The sequence below is a fragment of the Lasioglossum baleicum genome, chromosome 20 (assembly GCF_051020765.1).
Source record: "Lasioglossum baleicum chromosome 20, iyLasBale1, whole genome shotgun sequence".
Taxonomy (NCBI): domain Eukaryota; kingdom Metazoa; phylum Arthropoda; class Insecta; order Hymenoptera; family Halictidae; genus Lasioglossum; species Lasioglossum baleicum.
In genome coordinates this window covers 5,689,181-5,707,068 of record NC_134948.1, presented here as the reverse complement: position 1 = coordinate 5,707,068, position 17,888 = coordinate 5,689,181, and the positions used below count along the sequence as shown (strand labels likewise).

The 17,888-nt window shown below is 38.9% G+C and overlaps 7 protein-coding genes across 9 annotated transcripts; 3 read left to right on the top strand and 4 right to left on the bottom strand.

The window, feature by feature from the left end:
• Window positions 1-112: 112 nt before the first annotated feature.
• Window positions 113-2,200, bottom strand: Pex16 (peroxisomal biogenesis factor 16). Its single transcript, XM_076443976.1, has 5 exons — window positions 1,666-2,200; window positions 1,338-1,584; window positions 982-1,249; window positions 810-913; window positions 113-728 (listed from the first exon to the last, which is right to left on the bottom strand). The coding sequence occupies exons 1-5, from the start codon at window positions 1,793-1,795 to the stop codon at window positions 473-475; spliced, it is 1,005 nt and encodes a 334-aa protein (XP_076300091.1). The 5' UTR covers window positions 1,796-2,200; the 3' UTR covers window positions 113-472.
• A 251-nt stretch (window positions 2,201-2,451) lies between these two features.
• Window positions 2,452-4,219, top strand: Ts (Thymidylate synthase). The gene is made up of 4 exons (XM_076443977.1): window positions 2,452-2,877; window positions 2,956-3,219; window positions 3,297-3,559; window positions 3,841-4,219. Exons 1-4 carry the CDS (start codon window positions 2,691-2,693, stop codon window positions 4,048-4,050), a joined length of 924 nt encoding a protein of 307 aa, XP_076300092.1. The 5' UTR covers window positions 2,452-2,690; the 3' UTR covers window positions 4,051-4,219.
• On the bottom strand, window positions 3,803-6,867 carry LOC143218652 (protein ILRUN). Its single transcript, XM_076443987.1, has 4 exons — window positions 6,363-6,867; window positions 5,746-6,057; window positions 4,988-5,337; window positions 3,803-4,910 (listed from the first exon to the last, which is right to left on the bottom strand). Exons 2-4 carry the CDS (start codon window positions 5,901-5,903, stop codon window positions 4,804-4,806), a joined length of 615 nt encoding a protein of 204 aa, XP_076300102.1. The 5' UTR covers window positions 5,904-6,057; window positions 6,363-6,867; the 3' UTR covers window positions 3,803-4,803.
• LOC143218630 (uncharacterized) lies at window positions 6,812-13,766 on the top strand. Of its 2 annotated transcripts, XM_076443945.1 has the most exons (7): window positions 6,812-8,481; window positions 8,782-8,884; window positions 9,748-10,456; window positions 10,722-10,938; window positions 12,145-12,378; window positions 12,678-12,925; window positions 12,994-13,766. In XM_076443945.1, the coding sequence occupies exons 2-7, from the start codon at window positions 8,795-8,797 to the stop codon at window positions 13,212-13,214; spliced, it is 1,719 nt and encodes a 572-aa protein (XP_076300060.1). In that variant the 5' UTR covers window positions 6,812-8,481; window positions 8,782-8,794; the 3' UTR covers window positions 13,215-13,766. The 2 variants fall into 2 exon arrangements, with proteins under 2 accessions (XP_076300060.1, XP_076300059.1); XM_076443944.1 differs by having other exon boundaries at window positions 6,812-8,884.
• On the bottom strand, window positions 13,752-15,114 carry Crif (growth arrest and DNA damage-inducible proteins-interacting protein CRIF). 2 transcript variants are annotated; one of them, XM_076443983.1, is made up of 3 exons: window positions 14,973-15,114; window positions 14,284-14,760; window positions 13,752-14,210 (listed from the first exon to the last, which is right to left on the bottom strand). In XM_076443983.1, exons 2-3 carry the CDS (start codon window positions 14,727-14,729, stop codon window positions 13,850-13,852), a joined length of 807 nt encoding a protein of 268 aa, XP_076300098.1. In that variant the 5' UTR covers window positions 14,730-14,760; window positions 14,973-15,114; the 3' UTR covers window positions 13,752-13,849. The 2 variants fall into 2 exon arrangements, with proteins under 2 accessions (XP_076300098.1, XP_076300099.1); XM_076443984.1 differs by having other exon boundaries at window positions 14,892-14,980.
• On the top strand, window positions 14,665-15,884 carry L(2)37cg (RNA polymerases I and III subunit AC2 l(2)37Cg). Its single transcript, XM_076443993.1, has 4 exons — window positions 14,665-15,057; window positions 15,143-15,305; window positions 15,399-15,496; window positions 15,587-15,884. Exons 2-4 carry the CDS (start codon window positions 15,288-15,290, stop codon window positions 15,789-15,791), a joined length of 321 nt encoding a protein of 106 aa, XP_076300108.1. The 5' UTR covers window positions 14,665-15,057; window positions 15,143-15,287; the 3' UTR covers window positions 15,792-15,884.
• A 270-nt stretch (window positions 15,885-16,154) lies between these two features.
• Window positions 16,155-17,877, bottom strand: Rps2 (ribosomal protein S2). The gene is made up of 3 exons (XM_076443980.1): window positions 17,747-17,877; window positions 17,054-17,405; window positions 16,155-16,682 (listed from the first exon to the last, which is right to left on the bottom strand). The coding sequence occupies exons 2-3, from the start codon at window positions 17,402-17,404 to the stop codon at window positions 16,188-16,190; spliced, it is 846 nt and encodes a 281-aa protein (XP_076300095.1). The 5' UTR covers window position 17,405; window positions 17,747-17,877; the 3' UTR covers window positions 16,155-16,187.
• Between the last annotated feature and the right edge of the window lie 11 nt (window positions 17,878-17,888).

The following is a 17,888-nucleotide window of genomic DNA, read 5'->3' as shown; positions in this document are numbered from 1 at the left end:
TTTATTATAAATGCAGCCATTTACATTTGAAAGAGAAAAATTGAAAGATGTGTGTAGATCTGATCTCAATTTAAAAAATCCTGTTGAGATTTTATTCTCTACTAAAGTATGACAGTATAAAAAGTAAGCGCATCGTATATTCCTAACGTTTAACGTTGAAAATTATAAACGAAATATTCCACGTGCATTTTCCCGCCGTTTCCGTTACCAAGTTAGAGAAATGTTTGTAGCTTCCTCAGTAACTAACATATATAGAAATTTATAAATGATATATACGATTCCCTTGACCTCATCTATGCCTCGTATTCCGTAGACACAAATCTCTGAATTGTTCTATTTACATCACCATCTACAATGAGTTAGTCCTTCACATTCAAATCATTATGTTTCTTAATATTTCCTATTAGGTATCCCTTAGTTTTTCGTGAACAACCATTCCCAAATATCAAAGATATGCAATGATTATTATAAACTAGACAGACCACACATAAAAGTATGTGCTCTGCCAGTGTGGAAGATATCTTTTTATCGGTTCTGCGATTAACCTTGCGAAAGGCACTTTCTTGGATAATGCGGTAAGGAAAGCATATATCCGAAGCCTACTACATTTATCATAAAATGGAGATCTTAGAAGATAAAGCAATAGAGCGGCTCTTCGTCTATGTAACTCTCCTCTGTCCTCTTTACTAAATGCAGTTGTCTTTACTTCCTTATTGAATATTTGCAAACTAGAAGATACAACGTACAGTTTTAATATACTGCTCTCCAATTGAATTTCTCATTAATATTGTTGTTAGAAAGTTATTTACCTAAGCAAATCAATGATTAATGACAGTAGCCATGGTGGCCATTGTTTTTCACCTGTTACAGATATACAACCTAGATGAAACAGTGGTTTCATAATATACAAACTCTAAAAAAGAAAAAACCATATTAAACACAAGTAATAATAATTAATAACTAATAAACGTAAACATTTACCTCCGCTAAAGCTATATTTCTTTCTAATTTAGTGGAAGAGTTTAAATTATCATGAATACTAGGGGACAGAGGCTCCCATGTACGCATATGCATTGAATTTGTGCCTCTTATACTCCTGACAACAGTGCCGGATCGCTTCAATGTGAATCCTTCTTTTATTTTCTCTTCTTCCGACTCATTCAACTTGTTTCTATTAAGCGGTTTCAGCGGAGGACTCTTTACTATCCCTTCTTTGTACACATGTACCAACAAAAGTCTCAGCACAGCTCTGAAAACGATTTTTGTACATGAATTTTTTTACTGTCCTTCTCTCCAATCATTAAAAGTACAAGAACTTGGAAATAACAACAACTTACTTGAATAGTTGTATCGTAATAATTATAAACCATTTACCAGTGCGTCCCCACCGTTTTCTAGCAGAGATCTCAAGCAGAGTTTCCGTATATTCGATGACAGTTAACCAGATTTTGATTTTCGATTTAAATTGTGGAAACTTTAGATGTAAATGCCTTCCACTGCACATTAACAAATCATTAAAAAGTACTATCAGATTTGATAAAGAGTAAATGAGCTCTGAGGTCAATGTGGAATTGTTGAAACGACCTAGAAAAAATTAATTTCGACGATATATCAAAACGAAAGCATTATATCTTGTTAAGGAAAGAATAATGTTTTTTTTCGAACCAGCTGTGAAGTAAGATAAACATTGAATTGTTTCTTCCAAATCTGCCAGTAACTTCGGATTTTCGATAACCCATTTTCTGTAGGGTTCGATGATTTTTAATATGGAAGAGTTTACTTTATCGAGCACCATTGTTGTTCTTCTTAAAAATTTAATGGAACCCTCATCAATATTCAATTTTGATTGTCCTCGAGTTGTCAACGTGTAAAAACAACTCTAAATATTTTCTACATTTCCAGAAAAGAATACCATTGGCTCGTTCCGATAGAACGTGTAATCACTATATATATATAAACGTGAAATTGCATTTTTCTTGCATTTGCATTGAAATTGAAATCAAGGCTGTAAATGTAAATGCACAAGGTAGCCGGAACGACACATTTTCATAATTTGATTCGCTGACATTGTCACTTCGACCAATAGCAAATTTCTGTATACCTATTAATTAAATAATAACCAATCAGATTAGCATTCCTTACGGCTGCCTTCTTTACCTAATATACAGCGACGGGCGTACCCTCAGGTCGGTATTTTTTTTCTTTATATTTATTTGTAAATTATGTACAGAGGGTGTTCCAGAAAGTGCTTAGGAAACTGAAAGGGGTGATATGGTACTTGAGCCTGAGGTGGTTTTTTATTTTCGAGTTACGCGGACCAATCAGAACGCGGGACCTTTCATCGAAATTAGTTGCGCTCTGATTGGTCCGTGCTTTGTTTTGTTAATAATTTGAAAACAGTTACGGCGCGAACCTCAAAAATCACCCGTTTCTTTTCCTTATCTCCTTTCCGATTTTCAATTTATTGTACAAATCAAATTATAAGCAGGTAGATTCTCTTCTTGCTTCTATTCTTGTCTATATATATCATCTATATATATCGAAATCGAATATATATTTAGTTATATTTAAATATAGTTAGCAGAAGGTAAATTGTTCGAAATGGGCGGGAAATGCAGGAATGTAATAGCAAAAGAGGTTAATTTTGAAGTACACAGTTACATTGTTGGTGAAACAATCGCGTAAAAATAATGAGTGCGACTTTGGCAGATAACTTGAATGGAACTAAGCATGCAGAAAATGAAAATGAACACGAGGAACATCAATATTTACGTTTAATCCATAAAATAATTAAACATGGAATCAAGAAGTCCGATCGTACAGGTGTCGGCACATTATCGACTTTCGGAACTCATATGAGATATAGTTTAAGAGACGGTAAGAATACATATATTTTCATGTAAACTTTGAATTAAGTACGATATAATAATATTAGAAATGACTTACCTGTTATAGGTGTATTTCCATTACTGACCACAAAACGAGTGTTTTGGAAAGGAGTAGTCGAGGAGCTGCTATGGTTTATAAAAGGATCAACGAACGCGAAAGAACTCTCGTCGAAAGGGATTCATATATGGGATGGAAACAGCTCACGGGAATTTCTAGATTCGCATGGATTTAACGATAGAGAAGAAGGAGACTTAGGACCTGTTTACGGATTTCAATGGAGGCACTACGGAGCGAAATATCAAGATATGCACACAGATTATACGGGTCAAGGTAATGTTATTTAATATGCTGTTAACCAAACTGGTATGTTTGCAAATCAAAATGAAATTATTTTCCTTGGTAAACAGGCATCGATCAATTGAAGGACGTTATAGATAAGATAAAGAATTCTCCTGATGACAGAAGAATAATTATGACAGCATGGAATACAAACGATATTCCACTGATGGCACTACCTCCTTGTCATTGTCTTGTTCAATTTTATGTTGGCAATGGGGAATTATCCTGTCAACTTTATCAGAGAAGCGCCGATATGGGTCTTGGTGTACCTTTTAATATAGCATCCTATTCTCTGTTAACTTACATGCTAGCACATATCACAAATTTAAAGGTTTGATATGTCCTTTACAATTGGATATTACTTCTGGCAGAAAATATTCGATCGAAATTGCTAATATAATTAAATAGTATCACATTATATATTGTTACACTTGTGTGTATCGCTAAAACGATAGTGCACTGTGTCCAGTGACTGCTGAATATTTTTTGGCTGAAGCATACTTAATTTTGTCTTTCTGCTATTCTGCTCGGGTTGTTTTTTTTTCTAAATTTCTACAGAAACAAACTGCAGAATCGTTTGGATAAAACTTCTATTTTCTTGTTTATTTTTAGCCAGGTGAATTTGTACATACGATGGGCGACTGTCACGTGTACCTCAATCATGTGGCTGCGCTTGAGAAACAAATAGAGCGCGAACCGAAACCGTTCCCACGTTTAAAAATAGTTAGGAACGTTCAAGATATTGACGATTTTCTACCGGAAGATTTCGAATTGACCGGATACAGTCCACACGCGAAAATCGCTATGGAGATGGCTGTTTAATCATGTACACGACAGCTACTTCTTACAATTTGCCGGAGAACAGGATCATCGAAAAAGTACGCATTCCCGATTCAGTTTCCAATTGTAAAATGAATATAATCCAAGTTATTGTACAATTTCTAACTATATCTATGCTTTATTTCCTAATAAAAATTATACTTTTAATAAACTCGTATCTTAATAATTGTACATACACACGCATATGTATATATACATATATATATATTTATTTATATATACATATATGTATGTATGTATGTTTGTTTATATATATATGTATATATATATATATATACCAATTTCTCTCATTGTCACAGTACCGGTCTTTAATATGGTCCATACGTGTCTGTTACAACTTCCAGTTTCACTCGTTTCCGTCAAGTGAAAATCACAAATGTGCAAAGAAAGAAAGACAGAAAGAAAGAGCACGTTTTATAGACGTAACTGACAAGCATGGACGTTAAAAGGCCTTATGTAAACAGCTCTCGAATCTAACAAAAATTACAATTACATCTATACAGTTTTCGAATCCAGTACTTCCTTAAATCATGTGTAAACGTCTGCTAGGATATCGTTTATCGCATTGTCTGCAGCAGAAAATATGTACTCCTATTGTTTAAAGTAGCATCTTCCAAACGTGTGTGTCGATCGTGTGCTCACTCTTTTGATTTCAAATAAATCGAGATATTTTTCAAAAAGGAAACAGAGAAAAAAAAGGTATAAAATTTAAGGGAAGTCTCCGGATATCAAGGGCTAACACATTTGTACATCATTCGACTGTGAAGTACTTAATTGATGTAGCTGTTGAGTAACCGCTAAGGTGCCACACTCGCTCACCGTAATAATCACCCAGATAATGTCTAAACAAAGAAGGAGAAGCAACAAATAAATGATTGCACAATGATATCTTGATATTGAAAAGAAAGAAAAAACTTACCACCGAAATAAGAACCCGTAGAAGTTTTCATCCTCCATTTACTTTCATAGGTGACATTAGGAACCTGAGGACTTACGAGCTCGACACTCACCTCCATCGTTTCTTTAGGACCTAGAGATAGAACAGGTACCCTTGTACATCCCATTATTACCCCTCCGGTGTGTTGTAGACAAACTCCGTCTGGCCATGGCTCTGTACCACTGTTCTGCACGTGCCATGATTTTCGAAATTTAGTATCTGGTGGCACAGATTCACCGTTGCCGATCGTACTGTCGCATATCAGCGTCATGCACGGGAATTGAAACGGCGACTCACAGTCGAAATAACTACATATAGCTGCCTGGAGGTTCCTGTAATTACACGGTAATTATTGCTTAACAATGATCAAAGAACAATGCTTGTTGCGTTGGTTTCCTTTTTTTGTTTATTATCGCTTATCTCTGATAAAAGCTTATCTCTTCGAAGAAACGCATTTGAAATTAAGATTGAAATTATCCTAAATTTACAAGAATTCGAGCGCTAAATAGTCGATGACCAGATAAAAATTATTAATTGTTATATGCTCGGAATCGTAGAAACGATAAGGTAGGATCGGATCGGTGAATGCGAACTGTCAACACAGAGGTCAAAAGATAACAGATACAAGAGACGTGAACTCTCAACATAAACATGGCGACGGTTAGGGTTAGGTCGCGAGAGACGGGGCGATACTCGATCGTCGGTAAGAACGTCAGGCGGGAAGGATTAGTGTTTCTCACCAGTTATTCATATCGAGGAAGAACCTGGCGGCTGTCTCATTTATTTGGTTGCCAGCGAGCATGCTCTGCAGCTGTTCCACCAGATCGTCCTTATCGGTGGTGCTTAGACAGCTGAACTGGCGCAACAAATGATGGTCCAAGTCGTTGTCTACGTTCATGATGCGCTTCCTTTCGACTTTGACTGTTTCGAACTTCTACGCTGACGTAATGTAACGTGTCGAAGAACGCGAACGCGAACCCGAACGCGAACACGGTTTCTGTAAACGCGCCGTAACCCTATTTTCTCCGTTTCTGCGGTAGCGGAATCTTCAACTGGAAAATTTAAATGTCATTCGCCGTGACGTTGTGTGATCGCCGTGCGCCGTGCGAAGCAGCGAGTGCATGCATCTACACTACATACTACACACTACACACTACACACTCCGATGGTACACTCCGCGCGAGAATCACGCGAGTCGCGACGCACAATATATATATACAAACATGTATATATGTGTGTATATATATATATATGTATAATCGCTTTCACGGTACAGTCTGTTAAATCGAGGCGAATCCGCGCTCCCGTTTTCTTCGTTCCCTTTGCGACGTGTGTAGCAATAAATTTTGATATTTACGTCTGCCCGATCTGTACATCTTACAACTAATAGTTCTAGCCGCTCCACTATATTCTGTTGATTTTTTTTCTTCCGGTCACTCTCACTCGAATTAACTTTCAACGAAGTTAGATAATCCGGCACGCACGTAATATCATCCACTTCAATTTTGATGTTGACAACAGTATCGTTCGACTCCTGGGGTTGCTATACTCGTGTAATCTTGACCCCGTGATGAGTCTGCGTTTGTCCGATTACCGACACCTTTTCAGTACGGGACAGGTATCGGCCGTATCGGCGTGTTATGACAGCCACGTGCCGCCATGAGGAAAGAGGCGACAACCAGCGACTATTATGAATACCCCTTTTTCAAATAGTGTCACCTTGACCTTGGCTGCTCGGATATGAACGTATGTGCAGCTGATAAATAAAGATATGTACCCGCGATGGCGGGAAACGTCACACGGAGAACACTCGCGAAATCGACTCGTCCGCACAGCTGCCCCACCGCCCACCGCCTATCTGCGCCGGTGTATCGCAAATTGCATGCGTAAGGGGATTGAAGGGGATCGTGAGCGCCTCCACCCCAACCCCGATTACATCGAATGCGTTACTGGGGTCCAATGATTTAAGGGGTTAAGGTTAGGCACCTTGGAAACCTCTGAAGAAACGAATTCTCTGTTATTCTCGTCTAAGTAGCGGTCAACTTGTTCATCACTAGACTGCGGATGTTATTAGACAAATTTGACGAAAGTCGAATGAAATAGAATCCTATATTTTTCATGGGAACAGCCTTTGTAGATCTAAAACAAATAAAAATCGTACAAAATTCTATCGAATTTTATATTATAGCATTTTTTGAAAATTTTCATAAGCCATAAATCCATAAACATCCGCAGTCTATTTATCACGACCCGAATACACCAAAACTTCGGCACAAAATCACTCTAGAGGGTTTTAGAATTTCTTGCTCCTAATTCGCTGAGAGTAGACTAAAACATTGTTTAGATGATTAAATATATTGCTATCTAATCAATTACTGAACATTTCAGTATTGGAGGAGGTGTTTCATCAACTCCATATCCATAAAATGAAAAAAATTATATAGAATGGATGAATTATTCTAGGCAGGAAGAAATGTTTAATTTTCGAGTTAAAATAGCTCCGACTGTAATTAAGATTTACAAGTGAGATTGTTACAAGAATTATTTTTACGAGAATCGTTGTAATCAGTTTTTACAGTTTTATATTATAGTTATAAATAAGCTCATACAATACTTGAATATTTTATAATTTATACATCAACGCGTATAATTATATATGTAGTTTTTAGGTTAGTCTATTATCTTTGGAGACAAATGAATTCAATTATCGTATGAAATATTTAATGATAAAATTTTCTTATTTGAAAGATAGATATATATTTTTGAAATATCTATTAAAAGTGATTGAAACATTTCGTTAAACGCCCAGTTTGGTGGAACCTGCAGACCGAGATGCCTAAGTAATATTTCAGGATTACTTGAATGTTTACAACATTTGTATTGTTCTCCTTTATAGGTATTCGAATAAAGCAAAAGGCAAAGCACTGTACGCCGTTCCATGTGCGCGCGCATCTTGTACCGCGCCGACGCGGCATCCCCTCCATCGCGATCATGGCTAGGAGATGAGCGCGCATACCGCCGCGTAACAGTTGAAATACAAAAGGCAAGAAGACAGTCGTGGTCGCGGTAGTTGATCATGCAGATATTCGAAAAACGTCCGAACGCAAGGTGATATACCGTTTACAAAGTGGAAACTCGCAGTCGTAAACGAAATCATCAATCATTGTTGATCGGCGAACAGTGATCGTGTGTAGTGTGACGATGAGATATCGGTAATAAGTTGCGCTGTTCTCCAGTTGGTCCTGTCGATCGCGAACGCTTCCCAGCCGAAATCGAAACAACTGTTTTCTTCGTGTTTCCCGTGTGACAATTTGGAGTACATACCAGCATCAATGAGACACTCGAATTTTCTGAATGGTCGTCTTCTCGCTGACAATAAGACCTCGTGATGACCAGTTTAACCATTCTTTCGACGATCGCCTGAAGTAATCGGCATCGCGAATCGGCTCAACGATATCGAGAACAGGAGCGTCGAGGTAAGCGATTACGATTCGATGAGTCAAGTGATTTTTATTGTTTTTTCATTTTTTTTTTAAATTATTAAGTGGATCATTCGAATTGTTGCGGCTGATCATTATTAAATGGGTCTCGATGTAACTCCGAAGATTTAGATTACTACTCCAAAGCAAAGTGGATTTCCATCTACTAATTCGATGAAAACGAATGATAAAAAAAAATAGATCGTTGTGTTTTTTCAATTCTATTTCGAAAGCCCATTTAAGTGTCGCGAGAAATCAACGTTGTATCTTTTATTTTAACATTTATTTTGATTTTAGGATACCCCTTGGAATGGCCTTGGAAGTTACACTGCACGTTTTTCATTATTTTATGTTGCACTCCAAAGCTTTCCAATGCTTCCCAACGCTATTAGCGATCGGTGTACGTTGAAATTTACGTTTTATTTTATTTTTTGTTGCCAATCGTAGCACAGCTATAAATTAAAGTTGTCCCGTTTGGTTCGAATTTTGCAGTCGAAATAGCTTCGTGTACAAAGAGTACTTTATACGGAGCGCTAAGTAAGCGTCGCTATTTTACATTACTGTGTAAATAAAATAACTAGAATGTGTCTACCAAAAGTTTTTTCGCCATTTCCTTTTTTTATAACATACACGCAAAGAAATAAATTCGTTGAGTAATTCCTCGTGCACGCATGTTTACAAGATTCCCTCTTAACCGGCCCATGTGTGGGACTGAACCTAATCCTTATATAGTCATTCGAAACGGTATTTAAATACTACATTCCCGATTTTCGAAAAATCGTCGATATTTAAATCGCGATCGTTTCGTAAAAACATAGTATAACCACGACCGTGAACTCATTTTGAAGCTTGAAGCCTCGACTTTCGTAAAACAGTGTCCATTTTCCTCTAAGTTATAGATTTAACCCTTTGCACTCGGAGCTATTTTCACTTTTCTCCCGACCTAGAATATTTTCGTTCTCAATGATTTTTTAAATTTGGTGAATACGAAATTGATACAGTGCCCTGTACAGTACTTAAATGTTTAATCATTGATTAGATATCAACATATCTAATAATGTAAACAATATTTTAAATAATGGTACAGAGTCACCACTCGAGTGCTAAGGGTTAAAAATTCGTAGAATGAAACGAACGATTGCGTTGACCGGTTCAAGCGAGGCCGGATAAGATGAAGTCTGCTGTAATTGTAAATGAAAAATATTAGAACACGCTATTTTCGCGGGTCCCGGGAAAGTCCAGTGAAAATTGACCTTTGAACAGAGCATGATCGGACCGTCTTCGGGTACCGGAGGGATTCCGGATCACGAGGTGTCGAATAACCAGTCGCGAACGGCGAAGAAGCGGATCTTTGACGATCTGGATATAGAGAGTTTGTGCGAGGAAGTCCAGAACAGCAGGAAACGGTATCACCTTGAAGAAATTGAGACTCCGATGGAGCTGGTGGCCTCTAACCAGGTGATCGGCGACAACACCGCCGCTCTATTTTCCCCGTTATCGGCCCAGGAAGCCGTCGAAGAGTGTCCTATGGCACGCTTGGAGGTCCTCCTGGTAGATGGGACCAATTGCACTTGGACTACTGTCTCTGAATCGGAATCACAGCAGAATGTTGGTGAGATCGCTGCGTCCCCGACTTCCTCGCCATCGGTACACAGACTGGAACAAGCGATTCAGAACGTCCAAGTCGAGGAAACCAGCTACCAGGTGGACTCAAGCTACTGGGAACCAGTGGTGACGTTACCTTCGACGAATCTGCAAGAGAACAAACTTGGCCCGCCTTTCAGTAACCACCATCACCATCAGCATCACCACCACCAGCAGCAGCAGCAGAATCAGCATCAGCAACATCACCAACAATTCGACGATCAGGAAACTGGGAACCTGTCCTGGTTATTGGACTTCAAATTGGATTCATTCATCGAGGCTGCAGATGAGAAATCCAATGCACCAATGTACAGGGACAACCATAATGGTGTGCATAGAATTTTTGTTAACCCACGCACGACTTACGGGAACAGAAATATATTATTTCAAGTTTCTAGTCTAAAATGTAGGGATGGACGGGCACCCGGAAATTCGGGTTCGGGGCGGTTCCCGAAAATTCGTGATATCCGGTTACCCGGAAATTTCGAGTACCCACCCACTCCTCGTAAAAAGAACTCGAACAATTGCCTAATTAGTCGATAATTCTGGCGCTGCTTCCACCTCCGTTAATGTTTGAACTTTCTTTTTTGTAGGGAGTAAGACTAAAGTAAATGGACGCACTTACAGTTCCACCTACGCGAACGACGTCAAAAGGAGTTACAACGAGACCGGTACAACCTATCAGGATACGACACGGACTTACTCGTATAATGGTCCCAAAAAGCCACCGTTCACTTACACAGAGCTCATTGAACATGCCCTTAGAGAAAGAGGAGAGCTGACTGTGTCGGCTATTTACCAATGGATCTCGTAAGTGCTTTCTCGAAAAATCTATGTACTTTCTTGAGCACGTATTCTCGATGAAAAGATTTAGTCTCGAGCTATTAAAAACGTGAAAAGAAACATTTTTTCAAGCATAGGTATCGAATATTATGATTCCAACCTGGTACGCTTCTTAACCGACATTTGAGGAAGCTACTCGAATATTTTCGTAAAATAATGTTTATCAGCGAAAGTGGTTCCGGTCCACCCTGTATAACTAAAACTTCAGAGGTAAATGTAGGGAACAGGTTTCTACAAATTTGCGCACGCGTGTGTTTGTGCATGTGTGGCCTGCGTCGATGCGAGGTGGCTTGTCGGGGAGGGTCAGAGGAAGGTTCTTAGATGGTACCCCTTGGTACCGCTGCCCTCGAACATGGTACCACCTGGTACCGACAACTCTCCTCGACGTTTGCAACCCCTCCAACACGAATGCGCACAATTTACTGGGCTCTATGTGCTTTCACCTGTTCGATCGTGGGCTCGTGAAAAACTACGCTATAGATAATCGAGCCCCTGAACTCCTTCCCGTCCAATTTCCTATTACCGAACGTTTGCTAAATGATTCTGCTAACAAGACAGGATCGTTCGCAAAACCACACCAGCATTGTTGCAGATAATTGATAATTACAGGATCTCCGCAGTTTGACAGGTTGTAAAAGTAGTTTCGTGTTTTCTTTTCGAAATTACGTAATTTGAAAAATTGATACTACAACATAGTTAGAATCGCATTCGTCAGCAATGAACATTTTCTTCAAATTACTAATATACGCTCTTACTACGACCGCTGTAGCTCTGAACAAAATGATTATTATTGCATTAAACGATTTGTACACGTTCGTCGAATTTTGTTTTAGTTAGCGTATCGAGTATGGAATTATAATGTTCGAAACCTTAGCCTTACGAAATTTCGAAAGATCGCCTTACAATCGGAGCGTCATACCAGAGGGAGGTCTCTTAATTATAGGGGCTTGTAACCCGCCGTGACATCGCCGTGAACAGGTGAAGAAAATTGGTCTATGTGGGGTGCAAGCTTATCGATGCTTACATGAACCGTAGGGTTATTGTTCCTAATCGTTTGTCATTATGCAAATGAAGCCCCTTGAAATGTAGATACACGAGGATTTATTCGAGATAGGACGACAATTGTCCGATTAATCTTTTCGTATTATTCATGGTTTTATTTCCTTTCCGTAGCGAACGTTTCCCGTATTACAAGAGCAACGACGATCGTTGGAAGAATTCTGTGCGACACAATCTTTCTATAAACCCGCACTTCCGTAAGGGATCAAAGGCTCCCCATGGGGCTGGTCACCTATGGGCCATTGCCAACAGATCCATGGACTCTAGACCTAGGCAAATCATCAATCCCTCGACGAAGCAAGTTGCCAAGTTACCTGTGGAACCCGAGAATTCTCAGAGAAGTATTAGGTGACACGATTTCTATAATTACTAATCAAATTCTTCTAGTACATAAATATTCAGAAATATGGATGAACGTTACAATGGAAGAATGAATTTTAAAAAATTACTATTTCCTAATGTATTTTTAAACAAATAAAGATATCTAAAATTGGTTTGCGTAGCTGAATTCCTGAATAAAAAGTACTCGAATTTGCCATTTAAACCATTCCTCTAGATTTAATAGTTTCCAAGATATTCGAACAAATATGATAGTCACCCTAACTGTAAGCTTTCGGGTCTGTTTTATTTATTGAAATTCTTTGCAGTCACATAAATCCCATAGACGAAGTGGAAGCAGCGACCGCTAGCATCGCTCAACCAGCTTCGGAAGAGGAAACGGAGAGCATAGTGAGCTCTGTGACATTGGAGCACTGTGCAGAGCAAATACTCAGTGGTATCAAGAAGGAAGTAGAAGTACAGTATTTGATCCCTATGATGATGTCCAGCAACGAACACGATTCGACGCAGACCGCTCAGCAGCCGCAAGAACTCCATTATCCTGTGAAGGAAAGTGGTAAGGATTCTATCGGTTTCTTGATAATCTTGTAACTGAAAGCAATTACAATTGTTACAATTTTATAGATTTCCTTAATCCTGTGTCGAAAGAGGTAGTGGCGGAGGAGTGCGGGCTTATAAGCGAGGGTTATCTAGTCACGGATTTGAATCCGGCAACCTTAGGCTTGAACATGATCGAACCAGAGATCATCACGCCAGAAATCATCACGCCAGAGAATCTCTTTGGCGAAGAGTTGAACTTTCAGTTTTATGAATTGTCGTCCCCGTCGCAGCTTCAGTCTGCCTGACATACGGAGAGAAACAAGTTGCGTTTGATAGTGATCGACGAGTTGCACGTACAAAATATACAAAGTTGCGATCAAACGGAGACCACCGTTGCTCGCGATGCTCACAGTGCCACGAAAGGAAACGAATCGTCTCAGGACGTTCTAGCTAATGGAAAACCATCTTCGATCGTACAGAATCATGTCGAGAACTCTGACGTATGTTCAACGGTCGAGAGCTGACTTCTCTAGCAACGATGCTGCCGCTACCACAAGATTTATATAGAGAACATAAAGAACTTGTTCGCGGACGGTTGTGAAACAGATATCTCTGGGATACTTGAAATCCATGTGAAACAGTTCGACCAGAATGGATTGATATTGCCTTGATTGTGCCTGAATACATGTCTTATCGAGTCATTTAATACTACACATTATGGTATAGTTTCTTCTAGCTCTTACAGAGTAACATGTAACGTTTTTTTGTATTAGCAAAAACAAACAAAAAATATATAATATTTACTATGATGTGTAAATAACGTTATTCCGAGGTTCCTAGAATATTTTCAATTCAATTCTATTTTCTTTGAAACTTTTTTGTGTTACCATATATAGAAATGATTTTCAAGTAGATACACGGCACGCTTCGGTGGAAATATTTAGGTTTTCGGCGTTGTTTCAGCAGCCGGCGATCCTTCTCTGCTTTCCGAAGATGTTTCTGCCGCAGGCTTTTCTATTGGCATATTCGTCGCTAAATATTGCTTCTGCCTCTCAAGCTGTCGTTGTTTCTTGGCTTCCTTCTTCCTCTTTTTATCTTCCTTTTCATATGTTTCTAACATTTCATTCATTTTCGCGGTAGTCACAGTACCCGTAGCACGCAATTGTTTTCTAATTTCGTCTAGCCGACGTTGTTTCTTTAGAATCGCCTGTTCCGCTTCCATTTGCTTCTTCGCAACTCTTTCTTTCACAGAGGCTATCAGATTTCCCATGGTAGCCATTCTAGCCGCGATCTTTTCTTGCCTGTAAATAACAACAACACGCCATGTATATTCAGTTCAACTCTATCAAAAGTTTCTCGACTAACTTCGCATACCTAGCCATAATATCCTCCTCTTTTTTCTTTTTCTCCGCAGCGATTTTCCGCCATGTTTGTTGAATGGTTTGCGGATATGCAACTCTCTCCCATTCCTTAGCATCCTCTACTTCTTCACGTGTTGGCCAAGCTAACCCAGCAGGTACTCCTAACGCCTCCATACCATACCTACCTAATATTCGTCTTTTATACCTCACTGTGTTGTGATACCAAGCCATGGGTTCATCATAGGGTTTCCGGCCATTTATGATATTTCTATGTTCGATATTCAGTCTTGATTTATTTCTTTTGGTTTCTATGTTGTCCGCTTCGCTCAGAAACACTGGTTCTTCTTCCACAGATTCGAGAACTTGATTTTTTGAATTCGACGCAAGGTATCTTCTCCCTATGACACTATGGACCCTTACCATTAGCTGCACATTGGCAACTAAACTTCTTAGAGACATCTTTTATGTCGAATCAACTTTGCTTTTTATCCTGTAAAACAAAAATTATGATTAGAGTCGACCATTCATTCTTAATTTAATTGTCAATTACATTAAACGTTAGGATAACGTTTAGGAAACGAAGTTAGGATATTTAAATAAAATCTATAGAATGCACTGTACATTTTGTAATATTAAATCTGTAATCGTGTCGCATATATTTACACAATTGAGAATTCGAAGTGAGGTTAGGTTCATTGTTACCTTTAAATTAAACACTGTGTCGGCAGTTGCACATCACCTTTTGTCCAGTGTATAAATTTCAGTGTAAATTTTCGAGAACAAGACAGTAAGTCACAGATGCAGAACAAAATTTTCATTTACTATTTATTAAAAGATTCAAATAATTGTGTTTTACTTTCTCCGATTTGTAGGAATATTGTTCAGCGATGTTCACATGATTATGTACAGATCACATGGTATTGTTATGGTTATGGACACTGTCGTTTATTGAACATCGAAAGAGTAACGTGAATTAATAAAAATACTGCACATCAATTAAACAACGACTAAACAAAGATGGGTAGACTAGCAGAGGTACGGTATTTGATAGAAAACTTCTATATTCCAAAGAAATATTTTCTACGGTACATATACGTGTATTTTATATAATTAAAATTTGATTTGCAGGTAAATGGCGAACAATCGTCCGATAAAAACAAAACTTTCGTGTTCATGAATGAAGGCTACACTCTGGGAAATGCTTTAGTAACAGTGATCACTCAGAAGTACGATCAGAGATTTATTTCTAATAGATTTCCGAATATCCTCAGCATTGTTTTCCGCTTTTATTTATTTATATAAATGTTCTTACACAGCCCTGATGTGGAATTCTGTGCTTGCTTTGTCAATCATCCAGCAGAGGGAAATATTTATCTAAGGATACAAGCGAAGAAAGGAAAGGCGATAGACATTTTAAGGAAAGGTTTGCAAGACTTCGAAAAGATTTGCGACCATACTTTGAAAACTTTTAATGGTGCCTATAGTCAGTTTAAAAGTTCCAAAGACATGGATACTACGTGATGTCCTTTACAAGAACTGTCATGTATCATTATAATTATCCTATTTGTTTTACACTGTTTAATAATAAAGAAATTTCAATAAAATAATTTGTTACGAAAACATGTAATATATCCGAATCTAATCAGTAGACTGTGGATTTTTATGCATTTATGGTTTATAAAAATGTTAAAAAAAAAGCTAGAATATAAAACTCGATAGCATTTTGCACAATGTTCATTTGTTTTGAATCTACGAAGACTGTTCCCATTAAAAATAGGATTTTATTTCAGTTCACTTCCTGGAGAATGCATGAACATCTGCAGTCTATCAATTAAAGTTAATATAGAATATAAAGAATGTAGGAGAAGAGAGTACACAGAACGCTTTGGTAGAATTTTTCACATGGAGATTTATTGTTTAAACAACCTCAGCAGGTCTTTGTCCGCCCACACCTTTGTGGTTCTTGAATAGGAAGTCTGCATATTCCTGGTAAGGTGCTTTTTTCAGTGCCTGGTTGTGCCAGAGGTCTGGTGTCAGGTACGCATACGTCTTGGCGATGGCTGCATAAGTAGCCTTGGCGAAGTTACCAAGAGTACACGTCGACCCTCTCGCGGACGTGTAACAGTCTTCGATACCAGCCATTTGGAGCAGTTTCTTCGGTACGGGTGCGGAGACGATGCCTGTACCTCTAGGCGCAGGGATCAAACGCACCTGAACCGATCCACATTTACCAGTGACTTTGCATGGCACGGTGTGGGGGTCACCGATCTTGTTACCCCAGTAACCACGACGCACTGGCACAACCGAGAGTTTGGCCAAGATGATAGCACCACGGATGGCAGTAGCTACTTCTTTGGAGCACTTCACGCCTAAACCAATGTGGCCCTTGTAGTCGCCTATGGCTACAAATGCCTGGAACACAGAAATAGCTATTTGAAAAATTGAAATGAATCAAACGTAAACACAGCCACTCTAGTGCCACAGAGGTAAAGTTCGCCTTCTCAGATAGTAGTTGGCAAAGGACATAATGCTGGACAAGTACTTTGATACCTCATTTCATCGAACAGACCATAAATGTGCCCATAATTATCAAAGTGGTCTAAGTCATATATTTCTTGTTTTCGAGATATTCAAAGGTAAAAGACATTAACACTAAATGAATTCTGTATAATGTTGAAATAAGAAGCACTGTCTAACGGTTTTTATTTAGATTAAAATATACGGTGACTCGCTTTTGGTCTAACTGTAAGAAAGTTATTCTGTTTTGAACGTTGCAAATTCACCTTGAAACGGGTACGTTGACCAGCCCTGGTCTGCTTCTGTACAGGCATGATTTTCAAGACTTCATCCTTCAGATCGACTCCAAGGAATTTGTCGATGATTTCGTATTCTTTAATAGGCAACGAGAAGAGATAGATGTGCTCCAAGCTTTCGATTTTACCATCCCTGACCAAACGACCAAGCTTGGTCACTGGAATCCATTCCTTGCTGTCTTCCTTGCCGCGTCCACGACCACGGCCTCTTCCTCTGCCTCCACGACCTCTACCACGAGATCCACCACGGTCACCGCCACCTCCACGAGAGCCAAAACCTCCACGGAATCCTCCACGCGCGGCTGGAGCAGCGTCCGCCATTCTGCAAAATTGTATAGATATTATTATCACCGCATTTTTCAGTTGATTGAAAGAAGAAGATAAACCACAACAACAAACAATAACTATGACTTGAAAAATAATCGAAATATGAATACGATCACGACAATTATAAATGGGAAGTGATCGTCACTGTTGCCGCGTAACCCTTACACACGTGGTTCTGTCAACAATAATGTTTATTTCGATGATTCCACAACAGATTCTTTGTTTAACAATTTCCTTTGAATCTCGCGAACGTTCGCGTTCGAAATGATAGCTTGAAAAAGTCGAAATACATGATTATTACAACGAAATCGAATAAATTTGTCGGAGCGTACTTACGTTCCTTCTTTCTTCTGGGTACGGTTACGGAAGAAAGACCAAACGATATTTGAGATTCGAGATATCGACAAGCCGCGAAAATCGAACGTATATCGATGTATCGCATAGAGACCGACATTCTCGATACTCGACGCATGGCGTG